The 13,474-nt window shown below is 59.4% G+C and overlaps 4 protein-coding genes across 4 annotated transcripts; all 4 read right to left on the bottom strand.

Moving 5' to 3' along the window:
- Nucleotides 1–422: 422 nt before the first annotated feature.
- IFITM5 (interferon induced transmembrane protein 5) lies at nt 423–1,425 on the bottom strand. Its single transcript, NM_001310780.1, is given in 2 exon segments — nt 423–687; nt 1,195–1,425. Coding segments are annotated over 2 exon segments (405 nt in total). The 5' UTR covers nt 1,381–1,425; the 3' UTR covers nt 423–468.
- Nucleotides 1,426–2,687: 1,262 nt separating this feature from the next.
- On the bottom strand, nt 2,688–3,831 carry IFITM2 (interferon-induced transmembrane protein 2). The gene is made up of 2 exons (NM_001310785.1): nt 3,591–3,831; nt 2,688–2,885 (listed from the first exon to the last, which is right to left on the bottom strand). The coding sequence occupies exons 1-2, from the start codon at nt 3,774–3,776 to the stop codon at nt 2,742–2,744; spliced, it is 330 nt and encodes a 109-aa protein (NP_001297714.1). The 5' UTR covers nt 3,777–3,831; the 3' UTR covers nt 2,688–2,741.
- Nucleotides 3,832–4,638: 807 nt separating this feature from the next.
- Nucleotides 4,639–6,001, bottom strand: IFITM1 (interferon-induced transmembrane protein 1). Its single transcript, NM_001310823.1, is given in 2 exon segments — nt 4,639–4,820; nt 5,697–6,001. Coding segments are annotated over 2 exon segments (432 nt in total). The 5' UTR covers nt 5,970–6,001; the 3' UTR covers nt 4,639–4,661.
- Nucleotides 6,002–9,759: 3,758 nt separating this feature from the next.
- On the bottom strand, nt 9,760–11,000 carry LOC113843692 (dispanin subfamily A member 2b). Its single transcript, XM_027457622.3, has 2 exons — nt 10,724–11,000; nt 9,760–10,283 (listed from the first exon to the last, which is right to left on the bottom strand). Exons 1-2 carry the CDS (start codon nt 10,937–10,939, stop codon nt 10,077–10,079), a joined length of 423 nt encoding a protein of 140 aa, XP_027313423.1. The 5' UTR covers nt 10,940–11,000; the 3' UTR covers nt 9,760–10,076.
- Nucleotides 11,001–13,474: the final 2,474 nt, after the last annotated feature.

Raw genomic sequence — 13,474 nt, 5'->3', positions numbered from 1 at the left:
TACTTCTTTCCCCTCCTCTGTTATAGATGAGGCCCGTGTTCTTCCCCTCACCACAACTGTTTTAGGCTGGGACACCCTAGAAGTGATGTAGATTAACTCTCGCAGTTGTGAAGTGCACTATCTAAGCACACAAAACACATTTATGTCATCCCTTAGCAGGATCCCTGCACCACGTACACACAGGCATGCCACAGGTTCGCAGTGGGTGAATTGTTTTAATGATTTAAATAATAATCGCTGAGGCTGGAGGGGTGCCATAGTCCACAGGGGAGGCAGGATATAAAAAACAAATAACCAAAACCACACAAGGTAAACAGAAATAATGTAGCTGCCCAAAGAAGCATGGGGTTGGGCACGGAGGGGCTGGGGGATTCTAGGCTGGATGAGGATTTTATTTAGGGCTGGCAGTCCTTTTTTGGGAGGCCACCAGTGCTGTGAAGGAACTTTGTCCAGCCCATCGCCCGCCGGTCACTTGTCCTCATCGTCGCTTGTGTTGAACTGGTAGCTGAAAAAGCCCACGGAGTCCTGGGCGAGCTTGGAGAGGTGGAGGACACCGGTGATGACCAGGGCAGCGAGCAGGAGAGGCAGCACCACGCTCCCGGCCGTGGCCAGGGCGTTGTAGCACCGGGCCTTGGAGCTGAAGCGCCGAGCAGCTTCCACGTCCCCAGCCACTTTGCGGTCCCGCGCCTGCAAGAACCAAGACGCAGGGCAGCCCTGGCTCCTCTCATGCACCCGTGCCTCCTCCCGGCTTCCTCCAGCCTTCCCCTGGGACATCTGCCCGGCTCCAGCCCAGCTGGAGCTGTTCCTGCTGGAGGGCAGATCCAGGCATGGGGCTGGGGGCATCTCAGCCCCTCCAGCGTCATCTAGGGACAGCGATAGCTCCTCGGGTGGTGACAAGAAGCTGTGATTACCTGGCCGGGGGCCTTCTCATAGCATTATTAATAGGTGGCAGGACAAAGAGGAGGGCTTTACCAGGGGATGCTGTCACCTAAAATGGTCTTTCTGAGGGTGTTGGGCTCTTACCCTTGTGCACCCTCTCCCAGCCCTCCTAGGCAGTTACTTGTGATGCCCTGGAAAATCCTCCCTGCTCTTGCATCAGCACGGGGAGGGGGTCAGGAACTCCTAGAAACACCAGGTGACCCCAAACACCCCCTCTCCCATCCCTCCTCGTGCCCTGGCCGTGGCACAGCTTACCTTGACAGAGAAGGCGAGAGCCACAAAGCCAAGGCAGCAGAAGTTCATGTAGATGGTGTTGAAGATGGACCAGATGAGGTGGTCGCGGGGCGGCGCAGAGGCCCCGACGGTGACGACGGTGGGAGACAGGTCCCGTTTGTGGGATGTCATGGGCAGGTAGTCCTCCCGGGGGTAGGATGTGTCCATGGCCACGGAGAGAGGCACCCCGCGGCTCTCCTGCTGCACCAGCCTGGCTGGGGGAGCGGGGCCGGGTGGCCCCTTTATATAGCGCTCGCCTGCAGCCCAGCCTTGTCTTCTCTATATATAAAACAGAGAAATTACAGCCCTCCACGAGCTGTGGTTATCAGAAATGCTTGGCTGGGAGCTAGGAGAAACAAAGTTGGTTTTGTGAGCCTGCCTTTCTCTCACAAGTGGATGGGCTTTCTATATCCAGCCTTTCTCCCACAGCGAGGGGCATGGGACCAAGGGGACAGAGCCGTGGGATGGGTTGGAAACCAAGCAGCCACCACCCCCTGGACACGATGCAGGATGCCAGGAGACATTTCCTCACACCGCTGCCTCCATCCAAGGCCTGTAGGTGGTGGTGGTCGGGAAAACCCCTCAAACACCAGCAAGGCCTGGTTGCTCTGGGAGGCTGGAGTTTCCTGTGTGTCAGCAGAAGCTGCTGTCGCTGGGTGTGTGTGTGTTTGCCTTGCAACGTGCCTTTCACGTCAGTTGTTTCAATAAGGGCAATTGCAATAAGTAATTGTTTTGATCTCTGTCACTACAGCACCCAGGGTAATGGGCTAGCAGCCTGTGGGACTAAGTACTGCTAAAAGCTCCACACTTAGGCATCCTTCCCCCTCACCCCCACCCCCCCTCCAGGAATGCATTACATGGGCATTTAATGATAAAATGTAGAAGGGCTGCTTCTAGCAAAGCCTTCTAGGGTTCCCTGGAAGTAGGAGGGGATGGGGCTTTGCAGCAGGATGTCTGTTTACAGACAGAAAACACATTTTTTTTCCTGTTTCCTTCTTCTGCCGTGCCTAAATCCTTAGGAAAAAACTCATGTCCTCCGCTGGGGGATGAGGCGGGGGCTGGCAGCGCCCTGCAAGGCGGTGGGGATGGAGGATGAGGAGGAGGAGGGTGAGGAGGCTGCCACCAAGATGCTGAAGGACCCTTTTTTCTCCTTCCCTGCTGTGAATAAGGCAACAGACAAGCGGCTTGGCAAGCAGGAGCTTTATTTGTGGCAGCAGCGATCTACATGAGCATTGCAGCTTCGACAAACACCGGCGCGGCCCAGGGAGCCTAGCAGCTCCCTGCCGAGGAGCACAAGTGGAGGAGGAAGGGGGCTGCCCCTTCCCCATCCCACCCTGGCCCACCCATCCCCTTCCAACCACCAGCCGTGCCGGCCACCCCGTGCACAGCAAGGGGACAGGGCTCTGCCTTCCTGGTCACCCCCTCCAACCAAAGCAGAGACACGAGGGTACACATTTTCTTGGGGGGTAGGGGGGCAGTGGAAGGGTGGCAGGTCGGTCCATCGGTCGAGGGGCTGTGGCCAGCAGTGGTCAGGTGATGACAGCCACGAAGACAGCGATGGCAACGATCACGGTGACGACCATCAGCACGGAGCAGATGATGTTCAACACCTTGGCCCGGGTGCTGTGCTTCCTGGCACCCTCCACGTCCCCCAGCATCTTGCAGTCGCGGGCCTGTGGGAACACGTGGAGGTTGGGGGGTGCGGAGAAGAAAAATCTGGGGACCCCTCCCCACCTGGGGAAGTTTTCAAAAGGGAGCTGGGACCTCATGGATGCCTTCCCTCGGGGGGCAGGGTGTGAAGTTGCCCATGTTCCCCCCCCACACACAGTCCTGGATTTTGGGGTACGGGCAGCAAGGTGGGAAGGTTTGGGGGTGACAAACTGAGGGGGTGTCAGGGAAAAATCAGGCTGGGTTGGGGGGCACTGGTTCTGGGCTGGTGGGTGGTCAGGTCGTGGAGGGGAGGTTCTGGGTTAGGGGGGTCCCAAGATGTGTGGGTGGGTTGGAGGGGGTCAGATTGGGCAGCAGCGAATTTTGGGGGGCACTTGTTTGGGGGGTTGGGGATGGGGGGGAGAGGGATATGTTTTGTCAGGCTGGATCAGGCGGAGACCAGATCGGAGGAGGATGAAGTAGTAGGGGGGTCCTGCGGTGGGTCAAAGGGGGTGGATCGGGGGGTCCTGGGTTGGGGGGGGTTCGGGGGTTTTGGGTTGGGGGTGGGGGTCCGGACAGATCGGCTCTGGAGACCCCGGGAGGAGGTGGCTTGGAATAGGGGGGCATGATGACAAAGCAACGGGACACGGGGTGGGCAGGGGTCCTGGGGTGGGTGGGCAAAGTGACACTGGGTTGGAGGGTGGGGGGGGATTTGGGGGGGGGGGTCTCACCTTGATGGAGAAGATGAGCGCGGGGAAGCAGAGGCAGCCGAGGTAGGCGAGCCCGTAACCGATCAGGACGTTGAAGAGGGACCAGAGAAAGAAATCTCGGGGCTGCTCGTTGGGGCCGGTGGTGGGGGGCTGCCCCCGGCTGGGGGGGTACAGCGGGATGCTCACCTCCTCCCGCTGGGGCTTCATGACGGGGCAGGGGCGCCGAGCGAGGACGGGAGGGTTGGGAAGCGTGTAGGGGAACTGAAACGGAACCCAACCCCGCAGCGGCCCCACACCGCCCCTAAATCCGGCCCGAGGCCCCAGAGCGCAGGCGGAGCAGCCGAGCCCCCTTTCCGGCCTCCAGGCTCAGCCTGGTTGGTGTCCGTCCTTTTACCCCCCCCCCATGTTCCCCCCCCCCCCCCCCCGGGTGCGAGGACACTGACCCCTCTCAGGGACAGGCAGCCGTGGACATGGCTGGCAGCCGGCGTGTGGGCAGGCTTTAGGGGGGGCTACAAGGGCAGAAAAAGGCAAAGCTGCTGCTCAGAGGGGTTGAGGGGGATTAAAAGTTGCTGAGGGACTGATTGGAGGGGGGGGGAATAAGTGGGAGCCCCCCTCCTCAGCTCCCCCTGGGTTCAGCAGCACGGCTGTAAAGCTTGGTGATCCCCCTCCCCACCGTTTTTCTCCACCTGGGGAGGTTAACTGGTCTGGGAGGGGGCTCTGGGGGTGCTAAACACCCCCATAAATCCAGGAAGGGGGAAATATTTAACAGCACCGATGTGCTTTCCGAGATCTTCTGCTGCTGCTTGGCCCCGTTCCCTTCTTGTCCGAGTTATGGGGTAGCCACAGCCCACTGAGGTGGGGATGCTTAGGGCAGATAACACCTCCCGAAACCGAAAACCACGACATTTCCAAGCCAAAAGGGAGTGAGAAATGCTTTATTCATCTCGAGCTCACCCCAGAGGCTCACCCCCAATTGGGTCACCACGGCGGGCGCACCCCCTCAGCTGGAGGGAGGGGGTCGGAAGGGTGATGGGGTTTGGGGCCGGGGGGTTAAGGGAAAGCCGTGGTGCTGCCTCTCCTCGGTGGGCCAGGTTAGGGGTGGTGTACTGGTCTGTAGATCACTGCCAGAATGACCACAAGGATGATGGTGCCCACGATACCCAGGCATAACGCTGCGATGTTGAGGCTCCTGGCTGTCCTCCCGTAGCTGTTGGCGGCCATGGGGTCGTTCGCCACTGTCCTATCTCGGGCCTGCAGAGGGAGAGGAGCGAGGGAGCACCACCCTGCAGGCCGCAGACACCCGCCCGGCTCCAGCACCGCAACGCGGCCGCTCTTGCCGAAACCTGGCAGCGGCATCCACGAGGTGCCAAACCCTCAGGAAGCCCCCACCCCCCAGATTGGAAGCAGAGCTCCCGGCAGCCTAAAAGCCATTTCTTAATGGCTTATTAAAAGCCATTACACTTGGCCACATGCTGCCCGGTCCTGCGGAGCTGCGGCATTGGCGGTGGAGGAGAGATGGGGGAGAAGGAGGGGGGGTCCCCAGTGTGCTTCCCGGGGCGCCGGTGAATGCTGCCCTCCCCTCCCTGTGTGCTCATTACGAATGATTAGCCTTAAAGGCAATAAAGGGAAGGTGCTTGGGGAGCAGCTGCTGCTTATCGCAGGTAGGGCAAAAGTGTCGTGGCGCATTGGCAAGCTCTTGGGGTGGGGTGGGGGGGAGCAGGGAGCCAGCTCCATGGCTTTGTGACACCATCGGCTGATTTGGGGCACTCGGGGGCAGTGGAGAAGAGCCGAGAGCAACGTGGTGTCTGGGTCCCCCTCTCCCTACGGCCCTTGGGGACGGTGAAGCGCTGGGAGGTGACACGTGGCCCTCCAATGGTGGCTTTCCAGGGGAGGTTGGGTGTGGGGCAGGGCTGGATGTGGCAGGATGGAGGGGGGAGACATCAGACGGGCAGGGAAGGGAGAGTGGTGATAATGGGGTTTGGGTCAAGCTGGGGTGGGATGGGACAAGATGGGATGGGAAAAGCTAGGGTGGGATGGGGTTGGGGAGCCCAATCGTGGGGGCAGGTGGCAGCCAGGGCTCTCAGGCTGGGCGGGGGGTTGCCGGGACTAGGCTGACTTTTCCCTCACCTTGATGGAGAAGACAAGAGCGAGGAAGCCCAGGCAGAAGGGGTTGCAGTACATGGCGTTGAAGAAAGACCAGAGCACAAAGTCCTTGGGTGGCGGGGTAGAAACGGGTGTGGGCTCCGTCTGTCCGAAAGAGGTGGCCTGGCCGAAAGAGGTGGCCTGGCCGAAAGAGGTGGCCTGGCCGAAGGAGGTGGCCGGGGGGCTGGGGGTGCTGGCCCCCCCATTCCTGCCGTAGGGTTGCATGTTGATGCTGAAGGACTGCGGGTAGTTCTCCATGGTAGCCTGGCAGCAGCGAGGAGCTGGAGCACCGGTGCTTGTGCTCGCCCAGTTATGGGTGAGTGGAAGGGTTTGTCAGGGTGGGGTCACCCCGCCCCGCACTGGGGCGGGGGCAACCAGCCCCGTGTCCCAGCTGGAGATTAGCCGGCTGCCTTGGGGTCACTGGGATTGGGACAGGGGAGCGACAAGGAGCCAGACACAGTCTGTGGGGAGGATGGGGAGCTGGGCCAAAGGGATGTCCATGGGCTGGGTGATGTGACAAAGCCTCATCTCCTTGTCCTTGTTGCTTTATGCTTCTTTATTCGTGCCCTGGGGAGTGCGGGGCAGGGCTGTGCCAGCTGCTGTTCTGTCCCAGCACGGACACGGAGGGCAGTAGGGGCAGATGGGGGCCACCACGAGCCCCCCAAACAGCCCTTATCCTGAAGCTGTAGGGGGGACAGGCTGCAAAACACCACTCCGGAGCTGCTTCAGCTTTTGCATCTCATCCCCAGCAGTGCCAGCATTTGGGAGCCAGCTCGTGTCGAGGCGTTCGCACGGTGTCAGCAAGGGCACGGCAATTCGGTGAGGCTGGAGTGCAAAGGGTGGCTTCTCGATGGCACGGGGCAAGGTGGCTGGAAGGGGGCATAGGGTGTGCTGCTTGTCCCCAGGAGGATTTGTGGACTCGATCCTCATCTGTGGGGAATAAAGCTACTGGCTTTGCACTTTGGGTTTGAAGGGTTTTTTCTTTTTCTTTTTCTTTTTCTTTTTCTTTTTCTTTTTCTTTTTCTTTTTCTTTTTCTTTTTCTTTTTCTTTTTCTTTTTTTTTTTATAAATCTATTTCTTTCCTTTGTAGTGTCTTGCAGCTGCTGAAATGATTAGGGGAACTAAAAAAAAAAAAAAAGGTTCAGAAAAGCAGCAAGTAGTTAAAAATTACCTGAATTAAAAAAATACCAATGCACAGAGCAAACGCATTGTGTGTGTTTCAGAAACATCAACAGCCTGCACATTCAATTCACGTTTCCCGGGGAAATGAGTTAGAGGCAGAGAAAACGAAACTGAAACAACTGTTGGTTTTTTTTGTGAGAAGTAGGGTTTTCCTACTCAGGAAAAATTGAAGATTGGGAGGTTTCATGTCTGGGGCACATCAAGGGCATCAGCCACCTGTGCTTGCTGTCACATGGCTTTTTTGGCCACCTGAATGCTTTGGTGCAAATCCAAGCCCTGGCCCCCAACATTGCTTATCTCAAAACCTTAGGAATAGAAAGCATTTTTTTCCCTGTTCCTGAAGCTATTTTCCCATTGTCAGGGCGCTGCTCTTTGAAGGTAACGAGGTTCAGTTGGGCGTAGTGGCAATTAAGTGGAGAGGCTGGCGGGGAGGGGAATTGTAGCTGGAGGAGGGAGAGGGCTCAGCAGGGATTTGGGGCTGGGTTTGCGCTGAAGACCCAAAAACCTGACCTGCAGCTCTGCCAAAAAAGCTGCAGGTGTCCCTCCATGGGGCACAATGAGCTGCTCTGCCTCACCCAAGCCAAGGGTGAAGGTGCTGGTGGCAAAATCAGACAGTGCTGGCAGCTGTGAGGGTCATGAGCATCTGACTCGTCCCAAAAGACCCCACATCTCCGCTGAGGTTTCTAAAAATCCTCCCTGAGGGTGGCTTTACGGTTGTGGTCTTATCTAAATGAGCTCAGCGCGAACATCCTGAAATTGCCACCTGCCCGCAGTCGCCTGTGTTGCCTTTAGTTTGCTCTTGCACCTGAGCAAATGACAGGGACAAGAAGGCATAAGGAAGAGACAAAGTCCAGCCCTTGCTGCTGCTGGGAGGGGGCCGCAGTCCCCACTAGTCCCAGGGGGATGCTGGAGTGAGAAGGGGGCTGCGCGGGGTTAGGGGGATGCTATAGGGCACCAAGCACCAGAGGGACGGGATGAGAAAGTGAAATACCACGACTGGCTTTTTGCATGAAGGGAGGAAAAGTCTCTGCAAAGCAAGAATGAGATTTTTATTTTTTTGTCAGGTCTGTCGGAGGGTTTCTCAGCTGGGCTGAGTGTGGTGCGCTGGGTTTCACCGAGTCCACTGCTCGCTCTGGGCTCGCTGCTGGGAGCGGGGCAGGGAGTTCAGTGGCCCGGTGGCTGCCTGCCAACGGCCCTCAGCGATTGCTGCAAGGGCACAAACGGGCTGTTCATGTCGCGGGAACTCCCCTGCCCTGCCCCGTGCACCCCAAGAATAAGGCCTTTGCTTCCATAGACCCCTCCCACCCCATTGCCTGCAGGGATCTGGCCCCAAGGAACTGTGCCTCCCAGAGCTGTGCCACGCACGGAAAAGCACGGTCACGCTCAGGGAAGAGGTTTTGGGGCTGGGGATGCACTCGCTGAGTCTGTCCCACTCCCCACAGGGATGTCAGAGCGGAGAACTGAAGTCCGCTTTTGGCTGCAGGATGTCTTTAGGAATTGTCCCCAGGTTTTTGCATGTGTCAGCTGCTTGTGGAGACTGTCAGATGGAGAGGTGGCATGCGTAATAAACACTCTGATTTTGGGTGGGTGGATTTCAGCTGGGTCCTGCTGCTGAGGAGGGGGAGGAACACGCAGCAGAGGGTGGGACTCAGCCCAGCCCACCTGCACCCTGCCAAGACCTTGTATAACGGGACCAGGCTGCTGCCAACACTAGAAGGAGGCAGCGCTGCTGAGACCTGGAGAGGTCTGGACAACGTTTCTGAGCAGGGATTTCATCGCCCTTTGCAAGGCTCCTTGACCTCAGCAGCTGGATGGGAACACGGAGTCCCAAATCTTGCTTGTGGACATGCATTGCCTGCTGGCTGCTCGGGAAGGTGGCCGAGAGCACTGCTCCCAGCCAGCAGCACGTGTCTGTTTGCGTTTACGGGAAAGAGAGGAGGAATAAATGATTCACCCGGCCGATGCTGCCAGGGATCCTGCAACAAATATCTGTTGTGTGTTGCGGGAAGGATTTCGGATGGCTTGCTCATGAGCAGAGCTTCTTGGCAGGAGTTGTTCTCAAGGAAACAAAAAAAATCAAAGGCTTTCTCTCAGCTTGGCGGGGCCCCAGCCCTGGGGAGCAGAGCGAAGGCTTCCAGCGAGCTGGGGAGCAGGAAGGGCAGGCCAAACACATACCTGAACCTCTGCCAGATCGGCTTCGTCCGGGACTTTTGTCCAGGTGGTCTGGGCCTTTCCTGGGTCAATTTGGACATGGGTGAAGCCATGAAAGCCACGGGCGTGATTTTTTTTTTTTACATCACCCTTCGGCTGGGCTGAGGGAGGGGGGCTGGCAGGATGGGGCGAGGCTGAGAAGTTTTGGAGAGGAGGGGAGAGTTGTTGCCATCTCACTTGTCCTCCAAAGCACCCCGTGCCTCTGTCACCTGGTGGTGCTTCCCCATCGCGGTGATTTGGGATGGGGCCATCCCACCCCTGGCTCCCACCTCCTCCTGGAAGCCTCTCCCATCCCCTCCTGCCCCGAGCTGGGCCAAAACCCTTTTTGCACCTCCCTGCCCCCCGATGAAGCCTGCCTGCATCTCTAGGGGTAGGGGTGATGGTGGTGGCACCCCAGGGACGGGGACACTCTTCCCTCCTGCCTTCATCCTTGCCATGGTCCATCCTATCCCAATGCATTGAGCTGGGTTCACCAGTCTGCGTATTTCGGAGCATCCCCGCAATGCTGCGTGCACCGAGGGTGACAGAGGGGACAGTTGTCCCATGGCAGTGCTTCACTAGGACAGCCACCATTTCCTGTCCCAAAAAGCTGGGCTACGGGACTCCCCCCCCCCCCAAAAAAAAAAAAAGGAAAAAAAAAAGGGTGAGCCATGGACAAAAGTGAAAGAAACCTTTATTAAAACCACTTCTTCTCCTGACAAGACGGTATTTGGGGCTATATATAAAAAAAAAAGCCAGAGCAAAGCAAGTGGCAAAGCGTGTGCGTCCCCTTCCCAAAGGGGGCTCGGCTCCCACCGGAGGAGAGGTGTCACGAGGCGCTTTGAGCGGTGGTCAGAGGGACTTGGAGCAGCAAGGGAAGCAGGGCAAGACCCCAGCAAGTGCTGGAGGGGCTGCACGGGGGTCTCAGCCCTGCTCCGAGGGGCGGCGGGGGCTGCAGCGGGCCGAGTTCTGCCCCCGGTGCCGGGGAAGGGGCTATGTGGGGCCGTAGAAGGGGTGGTCGCCCTGCTGCTGCTGATGGTGGAGCAGGTTGACGACGGTGATGGTGCCGCTCGCGATCAGGGCGATGATGAGGATGATGAAGAAGATGTTGAGCAGCAGGGCCGTGATGTTCAGGTACTTGGCGGTGGAGCCGTAGCTGAGCGCCCCGCTGTAGTCGCCGAGGACTTTGCGATCCCTGGACTGGGGAGACCAAAGCCGGAGTCAGTAGGGTCAGGGCTGGGGAGAGGGGGCTTAGGATGGGGGCTCTGGGTGACCCATGGAGCATCCTGGGCTTGGGGCTCCGGAGGGTCTGCGGAGCTCTCTGTGGGGTCACCTCCAGGATGGGGGATTTGGGGAGGTCCATGGGTCTCCCTAGGGTCAGGGGCTCTGTGGGGTCCACCCATTAACCCACGGCCGGGACTTTTGGTGCTCCACAAGGCAACCCCAGGCTTGGCGATTTTGGGGGGCTCCAAGGGGCTCTGTGGGGTCCACGGCGCATCCTAGAGCTGGGCTTTTGGGGCTCCCTGGCTCCATCCCCCCCACCTTGCGCGGCCGCCACCCCACCACCCCCCGGGTGCCAGCACAGTGCCCCGACCCCCTCCTCACCCCATCCCCGTCCCCGTTCCCCTTTTTCCCCAAACCTTGACGGAGAAGACGAGCGCCAGGAAGCCGAGGCAGCAGACATTGCTGTACAGCGTGGAGCACAGCGACCAAGCCAGGTGGTCGCGGGGGGGAGCCTGCACCGGGGGGGGCTCCACGGGCACCACGACGCTTCGGGACATGTTCTCCATGTCCAAACCCTCCACCAGAGGCTCGTAGGGTGGCAGCGCGAGTCCCGGAGCTCGGGTCCGCTCCATCCCCGCTTGTTCGGGGCTCGGGGGAGGGCGGCGGGGGCGGTGCTGCGGGCAGGGGGGGGGCGCTCAGACACCGCAGGTTTCGAGGTTTCGTTTCCCAGCCGCTGGGGCTGGGGCTTGGGGAGGGGAAAAGCCCTGCCCGCCCTCTTCCTATGTCCTGGCCCTGGCGCTGCGCCCCGCGTCGTCCCCAAGCGCCAGGACTTGGTTGGGGGCGTTAAAGTGTTCGTTTAATTATTGGTTTAGTAATTTTGGCAGCAGGAGGAGATGGGGGTGATGCCGGCTGCTGGAGGGGTTGTTGGGCTGGGGGAAGGCTCAGGGAGGCTTCATTGGGCTAAATAATTAGCGTAATGCCGCGCTTTGTAATTAGCTTAAAGGGAGTCGTGGCGAGGGGAGGCTCTTTTCCTGTCCTCCAAATGAGGGAAAACGACCTGAAATTGTGCCAGGGGAGTTTTAGGCTGGATTTTAGGAGAAATTTCGTCACGGAAAGGGGTGTGAGGCATTGGGACAGGGAAGTGGCGGCGTCGCCATCACTGGAGAAACGTGGAGATGTAGCACCCCGTAGCGTGGGTTGGTGGCGGACTTCAGTGCGAGGTTATGGGTCGGGCCAGGTGATTTAGGAGGGCTTTTCCAGCCTGAACCAGTGTACGATTCCACGCAGAAACCCGAAATAACGTACCCACCACATGGCACCGCGACCCCTGGGGTTGAACCCGGGCACCTGATGACTAAACCCTAAACCACATCCCCTCCACGTGGTGCTGGAAGCCTTCACCCCGGTGTGGAGCCTGGCTGCTTGGGGAAGAACCCCCAAATAATGTTCCCGCTGTGTGACCCCCTGATGAAACCACAAAATAATGGCCCCACTGTGTGGCACTGTGAGATTTGTCCCTGGTATTGAGCCTGGATGCTTGAGGGAGAAATCCTAAACCATGTCCTTGCCGCGTGGTGCTGGGACCCCCGTCCCTCCCTGCTCTCAGTGGGTGTTTCAGGAGGCAGGCACTGGTTTTTGATCCCCAAAACCTGTCCCCGCTGTCACCTTGTGCCACGCAGCCCTTTGGAGGGCTGAGATCTTGGCCAGGGATCCAAGCTCCGCTTTGGCCCCTGGGGAAATGGGGGAGGCCGGAGGGTGCCGCTCATTGGGAACAAAAACCTGACTTTCCTTAATGTCTGGAGGGACACAGCCATTGGGACAGTCAGGCCAGCCGAGCTCCCCATGTCACGTACCGCATGGTTGCCTAATAGGTTTAATTACGAGCCAATTAACCTTCCACATCTGCTCGCCAGCTGAGCGGGAAAACGCAGCCTGGAGCGCGGGTGCCCTCTAGTTTCCCCAGCTGCGGATGTTAGGATTTTATTTTTTTTTCTTATCACCGCGCTTTCTCCCCCCATTTCATTCCCAGCCCCACGCTGGAGGAGGAGCTGCTGCTCCAAGCTGCAAAGCAGAAAGGAAGACAAAAATAAAATAAAATAAAATAAAAATCCTGCCCCCAAAATGCTGCCTCTACAGCGGTGAAGTGACTTGGGGCTGGCTCCCCCGGTGCCAGGTGTGATGGCCATCGTCACCACGGGCATTATGAGCTCCATCGTTATATTTTGGCAGAGTTTGGACTGGGGGAACTCCGGTGGGAGAGGTTTTGGTGACACGGGGGGGGCGAGCCTGCAGGAGCTGCCGGTAGGTGGCAGTGGGACCGCGCGGGGCTGGGACTGGGACAAGGATTGGGATGGGGATGGAGATGGGATGGGGATGGGATGGGGATGGGACGGGATGGGGACAGGAACAGAGATGGAATGGGGTGGAGATGGAGTTGGGGATGGGATGGGGATGGGGACGGGACGAGCACGGGGATGGGATGGGGATGAGGATGGAGATGGGGATGGGATGAGGATGGGACAGGGATGGGGACAGGGATGAGGATGGTATGGGGACAGAGATGGAATGGGATGGGGATGGAATGGGGATAGGGATGGGATGGGAATGAGGATGGAGTTGGGGATGGGATGAGGATGGGACAGGGATGGGGATGGAGACGGGGATGAGGATGGGATGGGGACCGAGATGGGATGGAGATGGGGATGGAGATGGGGATGGGGACAGATGGGATGGGGATGGGATGGGGATGGGATGGGGCTGGTGCCTGCGTCCCGGCTCCCCCCTATTCCTTCCCCCACCCCCGTGCTCCCCCCTCCCCCCCGCAGCCTGCAGGCCGTACCACCGCACGGCGGGGGGGGGAAATCCGCGACCCCCGGGGGTCCGTGCAGCCGCAGCCCCCATCCCGAGCCCCCCTCCCCTCGGCTCCGTGCCCCCTCCCCATCCTCCCCCTCCCCACCCCTCCCCTCCCCCCCAGGGCCCGGCAGGGCCGAGCCGCCCCCCCCACGTCCCCCCGTGGCCTCTCCCCGGGCCCCCCAAACCCGCCCCCTCTCCTCTCCCATTGGGCGAGCCGCGGGCGGCGCGGGCTGCGATTGGCCGGCGGCGCCGTCGCTCATCCGTGGCGCCCCCTCCCCGCGTTCCCACGGCCGCCCCATTCATCCCCCGCCCGC

The sequence above is a fragment of the Anas platyrhynchos genome, chromosome 5 (assembly GCF_047663525.1).
Source record: "Anas platyrhynchos isolate ZD024472 breed Pekin duck chromosome 5, IASCAAS_PekinDuck_T2T, whole genome shotgun sequence".
NCBI classification, from domain to species: Eukaryota; Metazoa; Chordata; class Aves; order Anseriformes; family Anatidae; genus Anas; species Anas platyrhynchos.
Note: the sequence above shows the minus strand (reverse complement) of the source record. Positions and strands in the feature narration are given on the sequence as shown.